Source organism: Lutra lutra, chromosome 15 (genome assembly GCF_902655055.1).
Source record: "Lutra lutra chromosome 15, mLutLut1.2, whole genome shotgun sequence".
In the NCBI taxonomy this organism is placed as follows: domain Eukaryota; kingdom Metazoa; phylum Chordata; class Mammalia; order Carnivora; family Mustelidae; genus Lutra; species Lutra lutra.
In genome coordinates, this window is record NC_062292.1 from 7291975 (window position 1) to 7313276 (window position 21302).

At 40.6% G+C, this 21302-nt stretch overlaps 2 protein-coding genes and 1 long non-coding RNA gene across 3 annotated transcripts in view; 2 read left to right on the top strand and 1 right to left on the bottom strand.

The window, feature by feature from the left end:
• Positions 1–6773, top strand: part of KMO (kynurenine 3-monooxygenase) — a 46969-nt gene extending 40196 nt beyond the window's left edge. The window contains 5 exon segments of the mRNA XM_047703886.1: positions 448–530; positions 4868–4969; positions 5056–5115; positions 6436–6567; positions 6570–6773. Coding sequence (XP_047559842.1) covers positions 448–530; positions 4868–4969; positions 5056–5115; positions 6436–6567; positions 6570–6632 — 440 coding nt within the window. The 3' untranslated portion in view covers positions 6633–6773.
• A 473-nt stretch (positions 6774–7246) lies between these two features.
• OPN3 (opsin 3) overlaps positions 7247–21302 on the bottom strand; it is a 43654-nt gene continuing 29598 nt past the window's right edge. The window contains exons 2-4 of the mRNA XM_047703887.1: positions 19464–19783; positions 12709–12960; positions 7247–9385 (exon numbers count right to left, since the gene is read on the bottom strand). Of these exons, the coding sequence (XP_047559843.1) occupies positions 9122–9385; positions 12709–12960; positions 19464–19783 (836 nt within the window). The 3' untranslated portion in view covers positions 7247–9121. The remainder of the gene's footprint in view (positions 9386–12708; positions 12961–19463; positions 19784–21302) is intronic.
• On the top strand, positions 9309–21071 carry LOC125085492 (uncharacterized). The gene is made up of 3 exons (XR_007122952.1): positions 9309–9417; positions 11049–11146; positions 20913–21071. It is a non-coding gene; the product is annotated as an uncharacterized LOC125085492 (long non-coding RNA).

Here is a 21302-nt window from a genome sequence, read left to right on the forward strand (position 1 = left end):
GTCCAGAGTAAAGTTCTTTTGGTTTTCTGCCTTCCTTTTCCAGTCATCTTGCTCAGATGCTCCAGATGTGGAGACATTTTGTTTCCTCCCACCTCAGCCCTGGTGGGATGGATCTGCATGTGATAGGGATGATGGAGGGAGTAGAGGGTTCATATGTCAGAACATCCTGTCAGCGCTGGTCTGGGTTACTACAGAACAAAGATAAAACAATACTGATTTTGACAATGAGACTCAATTAGCATTAATGAACACTTCATATGTGTTGGGCATCTTGCTCTATTTTTTTAATCCATTTTCTCATTTGGTCTCCATGGAAAACATGGGGCATAGGTACTATTCTTGTCCCTATTTTACAACTTGTCCCACCATTTAATTTGATTGGTGTAGAGGCCAGCACATTTTCATAGACTGTATTGGAAATGATATATTATTCAACTTGGCTCCTAGGTGTGTGTCTTCCTGAATATTCAAGATTGAGAATTCCAGATGACCACGCAATCTCAGACCTGTCCATGTACAATTACATAGAGGTGAGTGAGGGGGTTGGGCTCCCTTCCGTGAGATCATTCCTAATAGTCTAACAGATAGTTCTTTTCTTTTTAAACAACATTTTTTAAACTTTAATTCCAGTGTAATTAACATAACATAACATAGTGTTATATTAGTTTCAGTATAGAAAGCAGTGGTTCAATAATTCTATGCATTGCTCAATGCTCATCATGGTAAATACACTCTTTTAATCCCCATCACCTCTATCATCCCCTCACTGACCTCCCCTCTGGTGACCACCTGTTTGTTCTCTATAGTCAAGAGTCTGTTTTTTTGATTGTCACCTTTTTTTCTTTTTTGGTTCATTGCTTAAATTCCACATATGAGTGAAATCATATGACATTTGTCTTTCTCTGACTGACTTATGTTACTTATCACAATACACTCTAGGTCCATCCATGCTGTTGCAAATGACAAGATTTCATTCTTTTGTTATAGATGAGTAATATTCCATTATAAATATACATATAAATCACCCCTTTTTTTATCCTTTATTCTGTCAATGGACACTTGGGCTATTTCCATAGGTTGGTTATTTTATATAATTCTTCAATAAACACAGGAGTGCCTATGTTTTACAAAATTAGTGTTTTCTTATTCTTGGGTAAATACCCAGTAGTGGAATTACTGATTCATATGGTAACTTGATTTTTAATTTTTTGACAAGCCTCCATACAGTCTTCCACAGTGGCTGACCAGTTTGCAATCACCAACAGTGCATGATGGTTCTCTTCTATCCATGTCCTCATCAGCACTTGTTCCTTGTGTTTTTAATTTTTGCCATTCTGACCGGTGTGAGGTGGTATCTCATTATGGTTTTGATTTGTACTTCTCTGATGATGAGTGATGTTGAGCATCTTTTTGTATGTCTGTTGGCCATCTGGATGTCTTCTTTGGAGAAATGTCTGTTCATGTCTTCTGCCCAATTTAATTGGATTATTTGGGGGTTTTGGTGTTGAGATGTATATGTTGTTTATATTTTGGATACTAACCCTTTTTCAAATATGTCAATTGCAAATATCTTCTATTTTGTAGGTTTTGTTGTTTTAGTTCTCTTGTTTCCTTTGCTCTGCAGGAGTTTTTATTTTGATTTAGTCCTAATAGTTTATTTTTGCTTTTTTTTCCCTTGGCTCAGGAGACACATCTAGAAAAATGTTGCTAAGGCTGGTATCAGAGAAATTACTCCCTGTACCCTCTTCTAGGATTTTTGTGGTTCCAGGTCTCACATGTAGGTCTTTAATCTGTTTTGAGTTAATTTTTGTATATGGTGTAGTAAAGTAGTCCAGTTTCATTCTTTTGCATGTGGCTGTCCAGTGTTCCCAACACCATTTGTTGAAGAGACTGTCTTTTTCCCTTTGCATATTTTTGCCTTCTTTGTCAAAGGTTAATTGGCCACATAATTGTGGGTTTATTTCTGAGCTCTCTCTTCTCTTCCGTAGATCTTATGTGTCTATTTTCTTGTCAGTATCATACTGTTTTGGTTACTATAGCTTCAAAGTTTATCTTGAGATCTGAGATGGTGATACCTCCAGTTTTAATCTTCTTTATCAAGATTGCTTTGTCTATTTGGGGTCTTTTGTGGTTTCATACAAATTTTAAGATTATTTGTTCCAGTTCTGCAGAAAAGCCTGTTGGTATTTTGATAGGAATTGCAGTAAATGTGTAGATTGCTTGTGGTAGTATGTACATTTTAACAATATTTTTTCTTCCAATCCATGAGCATGGAATGTTTTTCCATTTGTTTGTCATCTTCAATTTCTTTCATTAATACTTTATAGTTTTCAGAGTATAGGTCTTTAATCTCCTTGGTTAGGTTTATTCCTGGCTATTTTATTATTTTTGGTGCAATTGTAAATGGGATTGTTTTCTCACTTGCTCTTTTGCTACTTCATTATTGGTGTATAGAAATGCAATGGATGTCTGTATATTAATTTTGTGTCCTGCAACCTTACTGAAGTCATTTATCAGTTCCAGTAGTTTTTTGGTGGAGTCTTTAGGGTTTTCTATATATAGTATAATGCCATCTGCAAATAGTGAAAGTTTTACTTCTTCCTTTCCAATATGGATGCTTTTTATTTTTTTCTTCTCTGATTGCTGTAGCTGGATTTCCAGGGCTATATTGAATAAAAGTGGTAAGAGTGGACATCTTTGACTTGTCCCTTATCTTAGGGAGAAAGCTCTCAGATTTTCACCAGACTATGATGTTGGCTATGGGTTTTTCATATATGGTCCTTATTATGTTGAGGTATAGACCCTCTAAACCTACTTTGTTGAGGGTTTTTATGATGAATGAATATTGTTCTTTGTCAAATGCCTTTATTTAATTATTTGACAGAGAGAGAGAGAGATCACAAGTAGGCAGAGAGGCGGGCAGAAAGAGAGGGGAAAGCAGACGCCCTGCTGAGCAGAGAGCCCGATGCAGGGCTCGATCCCAGGACCCTGAGATCATGACCTGAGCCAAAGGCAGAGGCTTAACCCACTGAGCCACCCAGGCGCCCCTCAAATGCCTTTTCTGCATCTATTAAAATTAGCATATGATTTTTGTCTTTTCTCTTAGTGATGTGATGTGTCACTTTGATTGATTTGTGAATATTGAACCACCCTTGCATTCCAGGGATAAATCCCACATGCTCTGAAATCAGTAAATAAATCTTTTCGCATATCCTAGGCATTTTTCAAACTGTTGCTTCTATACTATATTGTGTATGAGTGATTCTGTTTGTTGTGCTGTCTCTTTAAGGGTGGGGACTCAGTTTCCTCTCACCCTCCAGCTCTCCCCCAGCAGAGCCGTCTGATTTTTGAAGATCCAGGTGTTAAGCTCCGCTGATGGTAAGAACTATCCAAGTTAGGCCCCTCTGGTTTTCAAAGCCGAATGTTATGGGGATTTGTCTTCCCAGTGTGGGTGTCCTACACCTAGGGTGCCTGGTGTGGGGCCTCCTGCCCTCCCCTCTCCATGCCAGCAGTGTCCTTACCTCCTAGGGATAGTCCTGTGGGTCAGTGTGGCTCCTGACTGTGTCTCTGTCCTTCCTACCCTCTTCAATTGTGGCCTCTTCCCAATATTTAGCTGCAGAGAGTCTGTTCTGGAAGCTTTGGGTCATTTTTCTGGGTTTTTTACACTGTGTGGTGGTGTTATCTAGGTGTATCCATGGGATGAGGTGAACCTAGGGTCCTCCTCCTCTGCAGTCTTCCCCAGAAGTCACAAATGTTCTTTTTCTTTGCTCCAGCCCCATCACATACATGCTGAATAAGAATAGCTACAAAAAGAATACACACACACACACACACACACACACACAGCATTCCTTGCATATAGGTGGATTGTGACTGTAGACGTGACAATGACCCACACACATCATGTCCCTCTACATTTTAGGGACATTTAGGAGGTAACAAAGATGACTAAATGTCTGGTTTCAATCACCGATAATTCACAAACACAAACCTTAGACATTTGGTAGAGCTAGTAATATTTTATTTTAAGGAAAATATAATTTTGATATGTATTAACATATTTTGAAGATTTGAGAAACATCAAATGATCTTAACACTGTTAACATTACACTCTGCAAATTTGGAGCAGGTTTATAATATCCTTTGGGGCCTTATGCACTGGAAAAAAATATGTATCTACCAAAGAAATTCATGGTTAACGGATTAATACTCAAAAGAAAAGCACAATCACATTTGAGCCAGTCACAGAAAAAACTCACAATAAATAGTTATGGCCACAGTTTTTAAATGAGATCAAATGAGAAAATTTACAAGTTTAAGGAAAAGAATGTAGTTGTTTTGTTCTGTCCCGAAGACAGAAAATAGAAATAAAGTGGATTTCCGTTTGAGCAGAATTGTTTCATATGTACTGAAAGTCTTCACTGATGCAACTTGCCGGTGTCTTTAAAAACAAGACAACTAAAAACACAATATTTTTTCTCAATATGGAGTAAGTCAAGACAGACATAGCTTCAATGATCCCTTCCTGCCACGAAGAAGATTTCAAACCAGCTAGTAAACAATGGCAATTAGTTACATCTTTGGTCCCACAGACGATCCCCAGATCTGGCTGAACAAACCTTTCACTGAAATAGAGTTCCTTTAACACCCCCTGAGCACAGCGGTGTTCTCTAACAGGTTTTGTGCAGTTGCTCAACCTTTTCAAGGTAACGTCTCATACTTTTACTAAAAAGGATTGGTAATGACTGTGAAGGGAATACAAAGTTGACTACTCGTGTCCTGTTTTGCAGTGAGTAGGAATGTGTTGTAGTAAAGAAATAAATGTCATTCGCTTGAGGTATTCTGTAAGAGTCTTACGTTTTTGCAGATGCGAGCTCACGTCAACTCAAGGTGGTTCATCTTCTACAAGAAGGTGGAGAGACTTCTTCAGGCTCTTATGCCGTCCACCTTCATTCCTCTCTATACCATGGTAAGGTCTGGGTTTAAGACATCTCATTTTATTCTTCTGTTTAGCCATTAAAGAATCACAAGAATACTTTTTAAACTTCCTTATAGGTCACCTTTTCCAGAATAAGATACCATGAGGCAAAGCTGCGCTGGCATTGGCAGAAAAAGGTCAGAACAAGTTGAAGTTCATAGTGTTATGCTTATGATTCTTCAGGCAAATTCAGAAATGATGTGACAGACATGTTTGCTTCCAAATAAAAACTGTCCTGGGTACGCAGGAGGTAAAGCGCCTAATGAACAAAATTACAAAAAGGGAGAAAGAGAGCGGGCAAGAGGGCGAGAGATAGAGAGTGAGTGCTCCGCAAGGGAGGAAATGCAAAAGAGAACTGATGCTAGTATTTCTTTTTTTTTTTTTTTTAAGATTTTATTTATTTAGAGAGAGTGTGTGTGTGTGAGCACAAGTGGGTTAAGGAGTGGAGGGAAAGGGACCAGCAGACTCGGTGCTGAGTTTGGAGCCTGATGCAGGACTCGATCCCACAACCCTGAGACTATGACCTGAGCCAAAATGAAGAGTCAGACACTTAACCAACTGAACTACCAAGGATACCCCTGATGCAGTATTTCTAAACTTCTAAATTTATTTTAGCAATGTAATTTTTTTTTACTTTTATTTAGCAATTGACTTTTGCTTCATGCAATATTCTTATGGGTTTAACCTGTAAAATTGGGCAGAGTTGAATCTCTTATAAAACATAATCTAATTCTAATTTAATGGCCTAACACGTTCATTTTGGGCGGCTCACCCAGAGATGCCAGTACATAGACATTCAGATTCCTAGATTTCCTCTGGAAATCTAACAACTTTATTCATTCAGCAAATCACTGCATTTAATGTCTAGAGACGGAGCTGGGCAGGAGATGAATACGCCGCAGCCCCTCTCCTCCTGCAGCTCAGAGGCGGGAGGGGCAGGCTGACGAGGCTGGTGGAGCCGGAGCGCGGGAGTGGCCGGGGGCGGGGCTGGGTGGGCCTGGAGGCAGCCCTGATACTGGAGAACTGCCAGAGGGGCAGCTGCAAGGGCAAGAGGGATGTCAAGCGTTTTGAATATTATGTCAAGGGAAGCAGGGAAGCCAAGGGAGGCTAACAGACTCTTCTAAGATCGCATTTATAACTCTTTTTCTAAATTGTGTGTGTGCGTGTGTGTGTGTGTTTATGGCTATACAAAGGCAGACTGCTAAGAATTCATTACACAGAACACATGGATTCAGCTATCTCTGGGAAGGGAGAGAGGACAGAGACAGAGAAGGGAAGCTCCAGATTCCGACCTTACCAGCCATCCTAGGCCTTGACCTCGTGGTCATGCAATTAAATTGCCATTTTAGGTTAAAGAACAAAGAAGACGTTGTATACTCCTTGGTTGTCCAAGAATGAAGTCTTTTGAGATCTTTATCTCTGGACAAATAAAATGAGACTTCTTGCTGTTTTTACAGGTGATAAACAAAGGACTCTTTTTCTTTGGAACATTGATAGCCATGGGTAGTACCTACCTATTTCTGTGCTCCATGTCCCTGAGACCCCTGCACTACTTCAGAAGACCATGGGAGTGGCTCACTTACTTCCAGAAAACAGGACATGTTTCCTTGCAAACTCCATGGAGTCACTAGAAAAAAATTCCCAATGTCATTAGCCGGTGACTTAAATATGCTGACACAGCAAATGGACTTCCTCCTAAATGAAACTAAGGATCAAAGCCATGTTTCCATCATCATATTTAATTCACTAGGGAAAGATATATGTCTGCTTACAATTAAAATCAGTATAAAATTTCTCTGTGTGTTCATTGTGATTATTGGGGGTGGGACCACCCCTAAACTACCAGTTTAAGTTGCAAAACACAGCTTTCCCATAATGCTACACATAGGTGTGGTCATTCTAAATATGAAAGTGCAGTGACCAAGATCTCTTTCACTTCTTAAAAAGTAAAGCACCAGGGACCTCTAGGAAGATGCTGATCACCTCTTCCCTTTCAAGGACATCGTTAAAGTCACGATAGGACTGACTCGTAACACCCAAGACTAAAAACCACGATTTGGCTAACATGTAAATTACACTTTGGGTCACCCGGATGGAACTAATCCAACGTAGAGCTCAGCTTCACTTACCAAAACTGGAAGTAAAAATGAGGAATTTGGGGCACTCTAGGACGTTACAAAATGAACTAATTTTACTTCACCATCTTCGAAGGCCATCATTAACTTTTGAAGATTAAAAAAAAGAGGGGGTTATTGATGCCATACTAAGTGAAGAACAAGAAGTTTTATTTATAAATTAAACAGATATATAGACGATAGAGTGGAAAGGAAACAAGGGAGACAGTTTTCATAGAAATTATTCCACTTGAGATTCTCAAGAAGCAGTTCACTAACCAGCGATAAACTTGATTTTGAAAAGTTCTTTTAGGGAAAATATTCTCTTTGGTTCTTCCTTCTTCAGTAGACCAGCTGAAACACTCAGAAGTCTTTCAGACATGATTCATTGTGAAGATGCTACATCAGCAGGACAGTCAACTAAGAAATAAAAATTAGGCAACAAAATAAAATGGTTCAGTTTCTTTTTTATATAGCCGAAGAAATCCTTGAGTTCTAACGAGCTGTGTTTAGTCCAAACAAGGACTCATGGGAAAATGGCAACTTCACGAACACTGACCGTTGATTGATTACCCAGGAGACTGGTTAAAGAGCAAAAAAGACTAAATAATACATTTTGTGAATACAGTTTTACCCTTACTTTCATCCCCTTCAAATGTAGATTTGTTTCTTTCCTTTTTTTTTTTTTCTGCTTGGAACTCCTTTTCCAAACCCAAAACACTTGGCAAAATTGTGGCAAATTGTGGAGAGGATAATGTTGCCAAGTCATGTTTGAAATGAAATAGATCTGCCACCGACACATCCTTCCCATGGACATCCTCTGCTAATGTATGAGTCCCCAGCCTCCATGGTTATTTTGAAATTCACTACCTTTCCTTTGCTGGGTTGCTTTTCAATATTCCTTCTGGAGTGTGCTTCACAGGACAGTCATCTTGAAGCTCGTCTTTTTCATACAGCACACACAGTAAGTCTTTCATTTCAGAGGAAGCCAGGGTGCTGATTTTCTTTTGATTTCCCTGGAATAGGCTCTCTGATAAATCTGATCGTTCAAACATAGGATAAGACAGCGACGAGGATCCAACACCACGGAAAAGTTGTAATTTCCAACATGTATGATACAAAGTTATTTTTACAGTTATTTCCAAGCTGTGAATACAGCTAAGTATTTTTGAGAAAAATGTATTGTGTGCCTTGGAAAATAGTGTCATTTAAAAAAATATATTTGAAATGAAAATTTCCAACCTGTTAGAAGTCAATGGTGCCAGATGCCCATCTTGTACCATGAATGGTTTCTCGTTACGGAAAGCACCCGTTGAAGTAAAGCAATTGTCTTGCTCAGTTGCTTCCAGAGGCTAGAAAGCATACAGGCAATTCAGATTTCCTGCTGACTCACCGAAGTTCTGTTGATGTTGTGGGAGTCCAAGGCAGGATGCCCCAAAATATGCCACAATTTTGAATTTAACTCACTTAACAGCAGATGCAAAAAGGACAGTCTGACCTTCCTTTGTCCTCCTGAAAGCAGGAAATCTCTCGTGTGAAAGGAACCTCCCTAAACCAAGGGGTAGAGAGATATCTGTATCATCAGAGACAGAGAACTGAGGGCTAAAAAAACCTGTATGAACAAATCCTGTTACTTTTACTAAATTACTACCAAGCCCAGATCCTGTTTAGAATTCTTTACTGACTGAAGCTCCCAAACATGAGTTTTCCTGTCCTGTCAATTCCTTACAGATTTATGTCTCTTTGTCTAAAATGTGAAAAAGCTACATGCCCTGCTCATTTCTTTGGGTCTCAATTTTATGATTGGGCCTCCATGCACACAGAATTAAACTTCTGGGTTTTTCTCCTGTTCATCTGTTTCATGTCAATTTATTTCCTACACCAGGTAGAAGAAAATTGTAGGGCAGAGGAAAGTTTTTTCCTCCCCCCAAATATTACATAGAGTGGGGATTCCGAAATAGTCCTCATAATGGAAGTCAAGAAGTGGTTTCCAGTATAAGGCCTCATCTTTCATTACCATTATTCCTTCCTATAAAGGACGAACTTGGATTACATCAACCTTTGACACACTGGTCTTGTCACTGTCATCAACTGCCAGTGATTCATCACTGGTGATGATAAAAATGATGGAAGAAGAATTAAAAGTCACTTTTTTCTTTGGCCTGTCCCCATCTTTTTGTGACATCACAATGGGTCTGATCTGCATTTCACTCCCATTGGCTGGTAGGTCCTTAGCAGGCCTCTGGCATCTCAGAAGTCGGAAGCAGAGCAGTTGCAAAAGGGATCTTCGGAACTGGGCAGAGAGAAAATAAAGTTGAATATAAAGTAAAAATTTGGCCCTTAATCTGGGTTAACCCTAACCCTAACACTAAATTCAAATTAGTTGAATTTAATTTCGGTGGTTCTTTTTTATTTGTTAGCTGGGTGGGTGTGGGCTTAGGTGGCAATGCTCATAGGTACCTAAATAACCCTGGAGTTTTAGGGTTTTTTTATTATGTAATTCTCATCAACAAAATCATAAAGGACTATTACAATACCTTATAATCTCCAGGGATTCAAGTTGCATGCACCGTCTTTGAGGACAACTAAATCTGTTTAAGAAATTTGAAATTGGAGGGGAAGACAAACCATGAGAGACTGTGGACTCTGAAAAACAATCTGAGGGTCTTGGAGGGGCAGGGGGTGGAAGGTTGGGTGAGCCTGGTGGTGGGGATTAAGGAGGGCATGTATTGCATGGAGTACTGGGTGTGGTGCATAAACAATGAATTCTGGAACACTGAAAAGAAATTTAAAAAATAAATTAAAACTTAAAAAAATATATAAAAAAAGAAATTTCAAATTAATTCATTCCACAAATATTCAGTGAGCAACTACAAGGTAAGAGCTACTGGGCTACAATTTGAGAATACTGCGGGCAGCAAAGGCTGACAAGGCCCTTCCCACAGAGTTTACAGTCAGCTGTCCTCACTAATTTCCTTTGATCAGGTAAGGAATTTTTTTCTATCAAGATTACAAACCATCTGGAGAAAAAAATACTACAGCAGAGAGTGCTAGTGCTCACCAATAACCATGATCCTCCCCTTGTCCTGGGTACAACACTGAACCCCATTTCTCAACTCCCTTTCGGGGGCTCCTCCCTGCTCTTCCCCTCCTACAAGACCTTAGAGGTCGAGCCTGAAGATTATAACATCACAACATGGAGGAACTTTGATTCCTACAGAACTGTATGGGACAGATCCCCTGCCCTCCAGCAAACAGAGTGGACTCTGGATCAGGATTTAATGAGCAAACCTTAGGGCCCTTGGGTGACTCAGTCAGTTGAGCTCCTGACTCTTAGTTTTGGCTCAGGCTATGATTTCAGGGTCTTAAGATCAAGCCCCGTAGGGGGCTCTGCACTCAGCAGGGAGTCTGCTTGAGATTCTCTCCCTCTGTCCCTCTCCCTACTTGTGCTCCCACATGTGTTCTCTTTCTCTCTCTAAAATAAAGAAGTAAATTAAAAAAAAAATAAATGAAAAATAGTTTTCTTATTAATTCACTGAAATGGTAGAGTTATTTGTTGCAATAGTCTATCATGATCAATAAAACATATGAATAAAAAGTTACTTAATTTAACTTTTATCCCCTTTGTTCAGAGCAAAATTAAAGTTTAATACATGGGTTTTCCCAGATCAGGAAATATCAGTGGAAAATAGAAGAGCTAGCTACATTGATTTCTATATTCTTTAAACCTCATTTGCATACAAGTTAGTATTTAGTCTATACTCACCTTTAAAAATATTTGCTTGAGACTATCTATTCATCAAACTAGTGTTTGCTATACCAGCTTAAGTGCTAAAGATACATTATTATCAGTGTTAAAGTATGTCAAAATGTGTTTTCCTACATAAATGGTAAGCTCCTTGAGGATAAGGACCATTGTTTTATTTATTTGTTTGTTAGTTTTCTGTGTCTTTCAGACTTTCCATCTTAAGTGTGCTCCTGAGAACCAGAAACACGGGGACCACGTGCAATGTTACAAAGCAGAATCTTGGCCACCCAGGCTTACCAAATCTGAGTATGTACTTTTTTTTTTTTTTTTTAATGGTCTCTCCTGGTGTGGTGTATGTACACTAAAATGTTAAAAGAACTGACATAGGGGCCACTGGCCCAGAGAAAGAACACAAAAAATAATGTCGGGTAATGTATTTTAAATGTAATCATTTGCCTGTTGAAGTGGTAGTTCTTAAAATACGAAGCCCTTACACTTCTTCAGAAAATTAAGCTTATAAACTATCTTGTTAGAAAAATGTACATGTGCATATTCTTAAAAAGTTTTATGACTAATTTCGGGGTTCTCATGGCTCTCCTGAAGCCAATTCAAATAATTCTCAGATTTTAGGGACTCTGAGTTAAAGTTCTCTGGATTCAAGTAAATAGATAAATGAAGGCATCATGAAAGAGAAAGAAAGACCATCAATGAGTAGAGACTGAAACCATATGAAAGTACGAATAGGGAGATTTAGCAGTGAACATTATAAGGTTAATAGAAAAAATGTCCTCTCATTCCAAACTTTTGAGTGTTAGCAGCCAGAGTAGCTATTATTGCCTGTTATTAGTGTGATCTGCTACTTTAAGTTCCAGTGGAGAGGTTCCTGGGTGACGCAGTCTATGGAGCATCTGACTCTTGGTTTTGGCTCAGGTCAGGATCTCAGGGTTGTGAGGTTGAGCCTTGAGTTGGGCTCGAGGCTCAGGGCAGAGTCAGCTTGAGATGCCCCCTCCCTCTGCCTCTGCCTCTCTGTCTCTCCCTTTCCCTCAGGTCCTCCCCCTCGTGTTCTCTCTCTCTCTAAAATAAATAAATAAATATTTAAAAAATAAAAATAAAAAATGTCAATGCAGGAATCGGCCATTATTTATAATGTGGCAATGCTCTGGTCTTTAAGCTTTGTGACTTAGAGGCTTAGCCTCATGCTTCGTCACAATCATAGTGGGGCCCTCATAGTCCTGGCTGACAGTCGTCAAGTCGAAACCTGTCTACCACACACACAGATAATAAGCTTCCTGTTTGATCTAGAGGAGTTTCTGGAAACAAATTAGTTTGAGCTACACACTGGTCATGGCATGTGCATAATGATACCTGAAACCCTAAGTGGTGAGCTATGAGCATGGACTTTGATATTCTAGCAAACCAGACTGGAATCCAGGCACCAACCATTCCTGGAGCAGGCCGGTCATTTAACTTTTTTGAACTTGTGTTATAATTCATAAATAAAGTAAAAAATAATACTAGTGCCTATCTCACGGTGTTTTAAAAGATAATGGGTATAATCTCCATAGTACAGTAAGAATTTTAAGTAAATTATTAACTTTGTGGCCGTTATTATTACGAGACATAAAATGATTCCTGATGAATTAAATATTAATTTTAATGGAATTTTACTTAAGATTTTTGGTAGATCTTAGAATTGTTACTATTTTCTTTGGGGAATATCTTGCATTTATTCCTGAACGCTTTTTCCTATAAAATTCTTGACTTAGGTTTTTATCATTGAAGGTGTCTGAATAATCTCTCTAAAAGTATTACATTTTCCAACAACCACATCTACATGGTGAAAACAACGTGTCTATTACCACACTTACCTTTCTGATCATGATGATATAAATAATCGGATTATATACAGTGCTTGACTTAGCAAAGAGATAGGAGACAAGAGATACTGTTGGAGTGACCAGGTGTCCATAACCATTCACCACCATGAAACAGATCACGATATAAGGCATCCAAAAGATAAGGAAGATAAATATCATTAAAAAGCACATTTTGGCCACTTTCTTTTCATATCTTAAAATCTTAATCACTTGAATTGTCTGAAGATCTTCAACACAACGGAGCTGCAGAAAGGAGAAAGAAAGAGTTGGAAGTCAAAGAATGCTTTTCTCATGTTGCTTTGATAATAGATATACTGACAAAATTCCAGGGCCCACCCTCGTGGAAAGACAACTCAACAGGACTTTTGGGGACAACTTCTGATCCAAGAGCCTCCAGCTGGGTCCAGCCCTTAATCTCTCCATGTCTCAGTCCATGCATCTTTAATACAGTACTTTGAGCCACATAGCCTCTGTGATCCTTTAATGGTTTTTAATGTTTTCCAATTTATTTAAAGAAGAAAAAAGTGGGGGCGCCTGGGTGGCTCAGATGTTGAGTGTGGGGACTCTTAGTTTTGTCTCAGGTCATGATTTCACAATCCGGCCTGCTGTGCTCCACGCCCAGTGTGTAGTCTGCTTGGGATTCTCACTCTCCCTCTGCCCCTCCCCTCCCCCACGACAACCACGCATGTTTTCTCTCTAAAATAAATAAATAAAATCTTAAAAAAAAAAATAAAGAAGAAGAAAATGAATTATTTTGCTTAGATCCTCCAGTCACTGAAAGACAGCCTGACAGAGTCCTGACAAATTGGAAACTCTTTCTCCATGATCCTGGAAACTCTAATCCAGACCATAACCCTCAACTTCTCAAACCAGGCAGCAAACATGTGACATTGGTTCTGCATGGTTAAACTGGTCTTGGTTAAAGCTAAATTCCCAAATGAATTCTTGCTGCAAACTATGGTGGCTTCCACTCCCAGCTAACTACTGCAAAGTGGGATTGGATGGGGACCTCGCTTGTGGTTGGTTTCATCCGGGCTCAGGTGCAGAGAACACTTGTAGCCACATTCCTGTAAACTCTGCATATCTGCTTTTAATTCATCCCTATTAAAGCACTGAAGAATAATGGTCTAGAGTCTGAAAGTTGTTTGGGTTTCTCAGATAAAAGTTCTTTCGAGGTTCCTTCTATTATTATTACAGATTTGTTAGTAAGGGGAGGGAGATAATATCCCTCTACACCAAAAGTATGTTCTTAAATAAAATTGTTTTTCTGACTATCCTAAAAAGTTAAGTTTGCTACAAAAATACAAATGCCTTATGTATTTAAAATAAGGTATCTTGCATACTGTTTATACTTAGTGCACAATTTTAAACTGGGAAATTTATTGCATTTCAACAAAATCTAAGCATTCCTTTTTATTTCCAGCATTATCATAAAAATTAAGGAAAAAGATTTCCAAATAAATCAGAACATGTGCTTATAGTGTTTAAAAGTATATTTGAATTGATACAGCTAAATTATTGATATAATCTAAAATTATATTGAAGAAACTATGTTCTTAGTAGAATCACCTATTCATACTGACAGAGAGTAGGAAGAAAATATGGATAATTAAAATGATTGTGTTTTTATAGAGTAGAGGAAGGTGTAAGAGTGGGCATGGTTGTAAAGTTGGATACTATTATTATCTATTCTATCTCTTATCTATCTATCTATTCTATTTTAAAAGAAACTATTTTATTTAATGTGATAGGATATTACTCTATTTTCAGAACAACATTTTTTGGGTGGGTGGGAAATTTTCCCTAGAGTTTTTTTTTTTTCTTTTTTAAAAGATTTTATTTATTTATTTGACAGAGATCACAAGTAGGCAGAGAAGCAGGCAGAGAGAGAGGAGGAAGCAGGCTCCCTGCTGAGCAGAGAGCCTGAAGTGGGGCTCCATCCCAGGACCCTGGGATCACGACCTGAGCTGAAGGCAGAGGCTTTTAACCCACTGAGCCACCCAGGTGCCCCTCCCCACAGTTTCTTAAGAAGGTTGTGGAGTTCTAATAAAAGGTCTTGATTTGGAATTAGGTCTGGATCCATATCCCAGATTCACCACTTTTGCTCCTGGCAATCAATTACTTCCTCTAAGAGTCAAGATTAAAGGAGATTCAAATGAATAACCTCTTGGACAACAGAAGTTGGGTCCCAGTTCCACACACATGACTTTGTGGGATTATGTCCAAGATTAAATATTTATTTACACTGGAATTATATTTGAAACTAACACATTTATATGCATTTGTACTTTTATGATACTATGGAATATTTGGAATCATGATTTTTGGCTCCTCAGTTGCAATTAATGAGTATATATATATTTGATATACTCAATATATCATATATTTAATATATGATATATTGCATTGTATTGATAATATACAATATACTCAATATACTCAATATAACCACAGCTCAATCATCTGTCTCCAATTCTCCACCATCCAGAGTCCCCACAGACTCATCTCTACCCTTTCTGGGCAACTCAATTCCCATCCTCTCAACATATATCAAAGCAGAGCACTCATTTATCATCTTGAAATTACATGCATGTTGGAGAAGTTAACTTAAGGAAATACTGGGCTGGGAAAGCCCAGTTTCTCTTTGGTACAAGGATATAGTTCTGATTATTGTTCTGGATTATTTGTGTTTGTATATCTGCAGTTTCCATGATTATTTTTCATTTATCTCTTTTGGCCTCTCTGTTTTCTCATTCTCCATTCCTTCACTCTGTCCTTTCAAAGTTTTCCAAATAAAGAGCCCCGAAATGTCCTACCCCAATATTCAATCATTTGAGGATATTTTCTAAAACGGCTACAGATGGAGCAAAAGCATATGCACAGCTGAACTTGTCCTGAAGGTTGAACCACTTAAGACACAGTCCCCAGATTTCCCAATAAAAGAGTCCTCTGCCTACATTAAACTGGGCTTATTGATGCAGACACCTGTGGATTTTCAAACACTTCACCGTGAGTCCTTTTCTCACATAAGAAGCTCTGTCTCCATCAATGCTATGAGTCACCCCTCTGGATAAACCACCAGGTTCTGAGCGGAGAATACTGTGGTCTAGTGTCAAGTCTCTTCACACTTGCACCACTTCCCCTTCCAATGCATTGTTTGTCACTCATTCCAAAAATAGGCTCTGATCAACTATTTTATGAAAGTCCTGTTCCAGCTATAGGTGAAAAAATGAATAAGACTGGGTCTCTGCTTTTAAGGAATTCACTGTATTCTGTGGGTGACAGGCACACAGACTGCTTCCATTGATAATGCATGTCGTGAGGGAGGCGACCAGAGAGGGCTATGAGAGCACACAGGATGGGTAATGGATTCAGACATAGGTAAGGGCAGGAAGATACTGAGCTCAGCCTCCTGTGGTTCAGCCAAGTAAGGAGGAAGGACAGAGTGTTCCAGGAACAGGATGAATGCTAATGTAAAGTAGTAATAGAACACATGTCAAGTTCTGGGAACAAGAAATATTGCACTTGACTGGAACCCGAGTTGGCTAGAGGGTCGGCATGTCAAGAATTAAAGCTGGACACACAGACAAGAGATGGTAATGCAGGACCCTGGTAGTCACACTCAGAGGCTTTATTTTTCATCATGAAGGCAGAGGAAACTCTGAAGGATTTTAAGCTGGCCAGTGATATGAGAAAACTTGCATTTAAGAATAATTACTCTGTTGGAAGTATGGAGAAAATGGATTAGAAGAAAGCAAGAATAAAGGAAGAAAAAACTAAGGCCCCTTTGAACGGAGTCTGTGACCACAGGAGAAGGGGGAAACGGATATAAGGAAAAATAGGAGGTTGAATACATGAAAACTGATAATTGATTGTGGGACAATTGGGGAGATTTGGATGAGGAATAGTCAAATATTATGCTCTCATTTCTGGCTGAGGAATAATGACCATTCACTGAGAAAGGGAATGAAAGAGCAGCTGATCTGGGGGAAAGATGACCCATTTGTCTTCACGCACACGGCATCTGTTAAGTCTGAATGTTCTGAAGGGGCACCTGGAAGGCGAAGTCAGTTAAGCGTCTGCCTCCGGCTCAGGTCATGATCCCAGGGTCCTGGGATTGAGCCTTGCATCAGGGTCCCGGCTTAGTGGGGAGTCTGTTTCTCCCTCTGGGCCTCACCCCACCCTCACCCTGCTCTCTCATGTTTTCTCTCACTCTCAAATAAATAAATAAAATCTTAAAATTAAAAAAAAAAGAATCTGGTAAGTCTGGGGACCACCCTAGTAGAGGTCTGCAATAGGCAGCTGACTGGGACCTCACAGAGGTCAGAAGAACACCCTGGGTCAGAAACAGAGATTCCAAAGTCACCAAGCTATTGTTAGAAGGGGAAGTCCTAAGAGCATATGAGATGTCCAAGGCCAGTGTCTAGTAAGAGAAAAGAGCTACACGCACAATGCTGGGAATCCCATGGGAAGCAGCCCTTGGCAGAGACCTAAGAAGATGGGTCAGAGAATCAGCAGCAAAGACAGGAGAGAATGGAATCCTAGAAACAGTGGAGGAGAAAACCACCAGTGAGTGGAAGTTGTCAATAATGCCACAAGTGTCAAATACCACAGATGTCAGAAAAGAAAAAAGAGATAGGAATGTGTTCCCTGGATCTAACATTTGGGAGATCATCAGTTACCTTAATGTGGGCTGTTTCTCTGACAGTGTGCTCAAGGAAGGAAGCGCTAATTTGCTATGGGTTGGGGAATTAAGCGCTAGGTAAGTTTATTAAACTATAAACTCTTTGAGGCAGGGGCGATATCTTATACATGTTATATCCTCAGAGCATAGGCAACGGCTTAGTCATCTTGGGCCTCCATAACAATATAACATAGACTAAGTGGCTTAGACAACAGAAATGTATTTCTCACAAATCTGAAGGCTGGGAAGTCTGAGGTCAAGATGCCCACAAGTAGGTTTCAGTATGAGACCTCTTTTCTTGGCTTGGAGATGGCTGCCTTCTCTCTGTGTACTCATATGGTAGAAAAAGAGATGGAAGGAGGGATGAGGGGAGGGATGAAGAGATGGATGGAGGGAGGGAAGGAGGGAGGAAAAGACAGAGAGAGAAAGAGAGAACCACTGGTCTTTCCTCCTCTTCTTACTAGAGCACTAATCCCATCATGAGGGCCCCACTCTCATGACATCATATGACCCTAATTACCTCCTAAAGACCCCATCCCCAATACTGTTGGTTGAGGGTCAAGCTTCCATATATAAATTTTGGAGAGAAAAAAAACATTCAGCCCGTAATAGTCAGTAATTGGTGCACTCTAGATGTTCGACCAATATTGGCCAAATGCATGCTTACTGAGTGGTGACAGAACACCAAAAGCCACTAATGCTTCTTTGAGACTGGTGTGGAGGGCGATGAAGTGAGAGCCAGAGGGAGTTGAGAGCAGACTTTGCTTTTGTATAATAGTAGCATAGTTATTGCTAAAGAGAAGGAGCCAGAAGTAAGGAAGAGATTGGAGATGTTAAGTGGAAGAGAAGACTATTAGTTGCGAGAGGTCCCTGGGGCAGAAAATGGGGTTGGGGGAAAACCAGAAGCTAAGGTCAGCTTGGTCCTCAGAGATCTATGCCATGACCCCAGAACTGAAGAGGGGGACCTAAGAATGAGGCTGAACAGAGAGATTTGTATAAAGGCAGACAAGGAGTTGAGACATTTCTTGATAATGGCTTTCTTTTGCCCAATAAATAAGCATGAGTATTTGATAAGAATGACTGGGGGGTAGGGCAAGAGCTGAATTAAAAGGAGAACTGAGGATTTATAGAAGTGACCGTGTGAGAGAGCGGACCCTCCAGGGACCCAGACATTGCCAGACACTGCTGAGAGGACATCTGGGTATGGGCATTGGGAATCTGGGCGCATATTTTCCTCCAGCCGCTCTTTGTAGTTTGACTACAGCCATGGGGAAAACCTATCTTTGGATTGATATGGGGATTTTTTTTCTCTTTTTATACAAAATAGATGTGTATGAGAAAAGTTCAAATGTGGAAGTCGGCAGTGGGTTATGATTTAAAGTGATGCATGTGGCCAAGTTCGTTTTTTTTTTGTTTTTTTTTTTTAAGGTGAAAGTTAGAGGGGTTTAGCAGGGTGCATAGGAGACCACTGAGCAGGAGTTCTGAAGAAGGAAGACTCAGACAGGAAGACACAGTGATTGAGCAAGGAAAATGTATGGGGCTAAAGTAGGAGACTGCCTCCCACTGTCACTTCAGACGTCTTGCTAGCACTCAACAGGAAACCCATTTGTGGCCAGTCTTGTGCTTTATGATTCAGAAGTCGTTTCCGGACAAAATATCTATACTATGGTCTAGTAGATTTACATGATCTTTGAATGAATAAAATCATGGGAAGTGTGGAATTTCCTTGGTTAGAGTTCTTTAATTCTAACAGTGTCAGAGAATGCAGGTGTTCTTGGCCGTTACTGATTTTATCTGTCCAGAACCCCTTTCCTTCCTCCTTGTGGTTTAGAGAGTGGCGTAGAGAAAGTAGATGTTATTCCTCATTTGCCTTTTAGAGAGTGACTCAGTGCCCAGTTCTATTGAACAGAGTAGAATTCTATACTCTCCCAGGAAGTCCCCTAGAACGGCGCCAGCTGCGGACAACCACTGATCACTTAGGGAGAGTTTGAGTCTCTTCTGCCCAGAACTGCCCACCCTGGAAATAGATTAGGGGAGGGGCACCTGCCGTTTTTCAACTTACCATTCGAACGGAATACAGAATATGGCCATAGCAATGGGCTATGACTCCCAGGGGCACCACCAGACAGCCAAGAAATAAGAAAAGCACAAAGGAGGAGTCGTTGGCGTCCTTGGATTTCCAGTCCACAGAGCAGCCCAGTCCATGCACGTCCAGGATGTACCTGTTCCAGCCCAGCAGAGGCGCCCCCGACCACGCCAGTGAGTACAGCCAGATGTAGGTAATGGCCCTCCAGGCCCAGGAAAAATTGATCACTCTGGCATGGACCACGCGAATGTAACGTTCGTAGGCCAGCACAGTCAGGGTGGCGATGGAAACGATGCCTGCAGAAGAAGAGAAAGTGGGACACTATGACATGGCGCGGTGGCGGCCGGACGAAGCCGAGAGTCCGCTGTCCGCTGGAGACACCTCCCAGAGTGTCCGGAACAAACAAGGTGCTCTGAAAGCCACATCTGAGAGGACTAATGCCTCACAGACCCCAGGACATTTGACTGGAAACGCGTTCACCCAGGAAAGAAAACCAATGGCAGGTGGGCTGCGCAGGACAAGAATCAAAGCTCTGCCCCAGCCGTACAGCTCCGGCGTTAAACTTCCTGCGCAAGAGAGACTCTGAAGAGAGGGTCACTCAGTGAGTCTCATTGGATTTGACCTTTTCTCAGTTGCGTCTGACCCACGACTGAAGATGAAATTGAAGTGGGTTTCACGAGGCTGAACGGACAAAGTCACGATAACAGTACGCAGGGGGCTGGGTTAACCTTCCTGCTGGCGGCCAGAAGCCTACGAACTGTTCTCATCCAGGACGGCTGACGAGGGAGGGCAGCCTCCTGTGCCCTGGGGCCGCACCCGCCTCCACTGGCAGCAAATACACTTCAACAACATTCTCATTTATTTCCCTGCCTCTTCCCAGAGAGTGGTTCATTCCGTCAACAAGCGTCTATGGGGCACCTGCTGTGTGCCAGTCCCTTTTCCAACTCTGGAGGTTTCAGGATGACAGAAATGCAGAAATCTAGGTGCTCGGAGGAATCCCCGTTGTGCAAACAACAGTAAGACTGCGGGAGGTGTAAATGTATCGTGGGCGTCACGGAACAGGGGGCCTTTGTGAACCAGGAAGGAGAAGCATATTCCAGGAGAAACTAAGACTTATGTACCAGAGCAGGGAGACCATTTAAGGGTCTAAAAATGATGAGAGGATTCAGAGGTGTCAGGACTCCGAGGATATAAAGCAGAGAGGAGGTTAAAAAGGAGCCGATGAGTCTTTTGGAAAAAAAGGCTTTTGATTTCTTGCTAAGGGTTTTTGTTTCTTTCTCGTTCTTTAAAAAAAACAAACAAAACAAAACCACTTCTCCTCTATAAAATAGTGAATTATAAACCTGTTACTCTTGTCGTGTTTTTTAAGTGTGAAGAACAACAGTTAAGTTCTCTTCCTCTTCCTCCTCCTTTTTCTTCTGAAAGGCCCCTCATTCCGGCAGTGGTACGGAACTCCCGTCCCAGGCCATGGCATGGAGAGCAGCTTGAAGGCTACTGCAGTAGTCCATGCAGGTATGACGGGGCCTGAATTAGAGTACCTTTAAAGGTATGAAGAGCAAAGTCTGGATTCCAAGGACATGTGGTGATTATTACCGACAGAACCCACCAGCTTATTGAATGTGAAGAGGAAGGGAGACAGAGGAGTTGAGAATCACTTGGAGATTTCTAACCTGTGTGGTGAGTTGAGAGTGGTTACATTAACAGAGATTGAAACTACCAGGTGTTACAAGCAGATATGGGGGAGAAAATGAAATGGTGATCTCCCTACTATACACTGCCGTAAGTATTTATAAAATGAGCAGTTCAAGGGGGGCT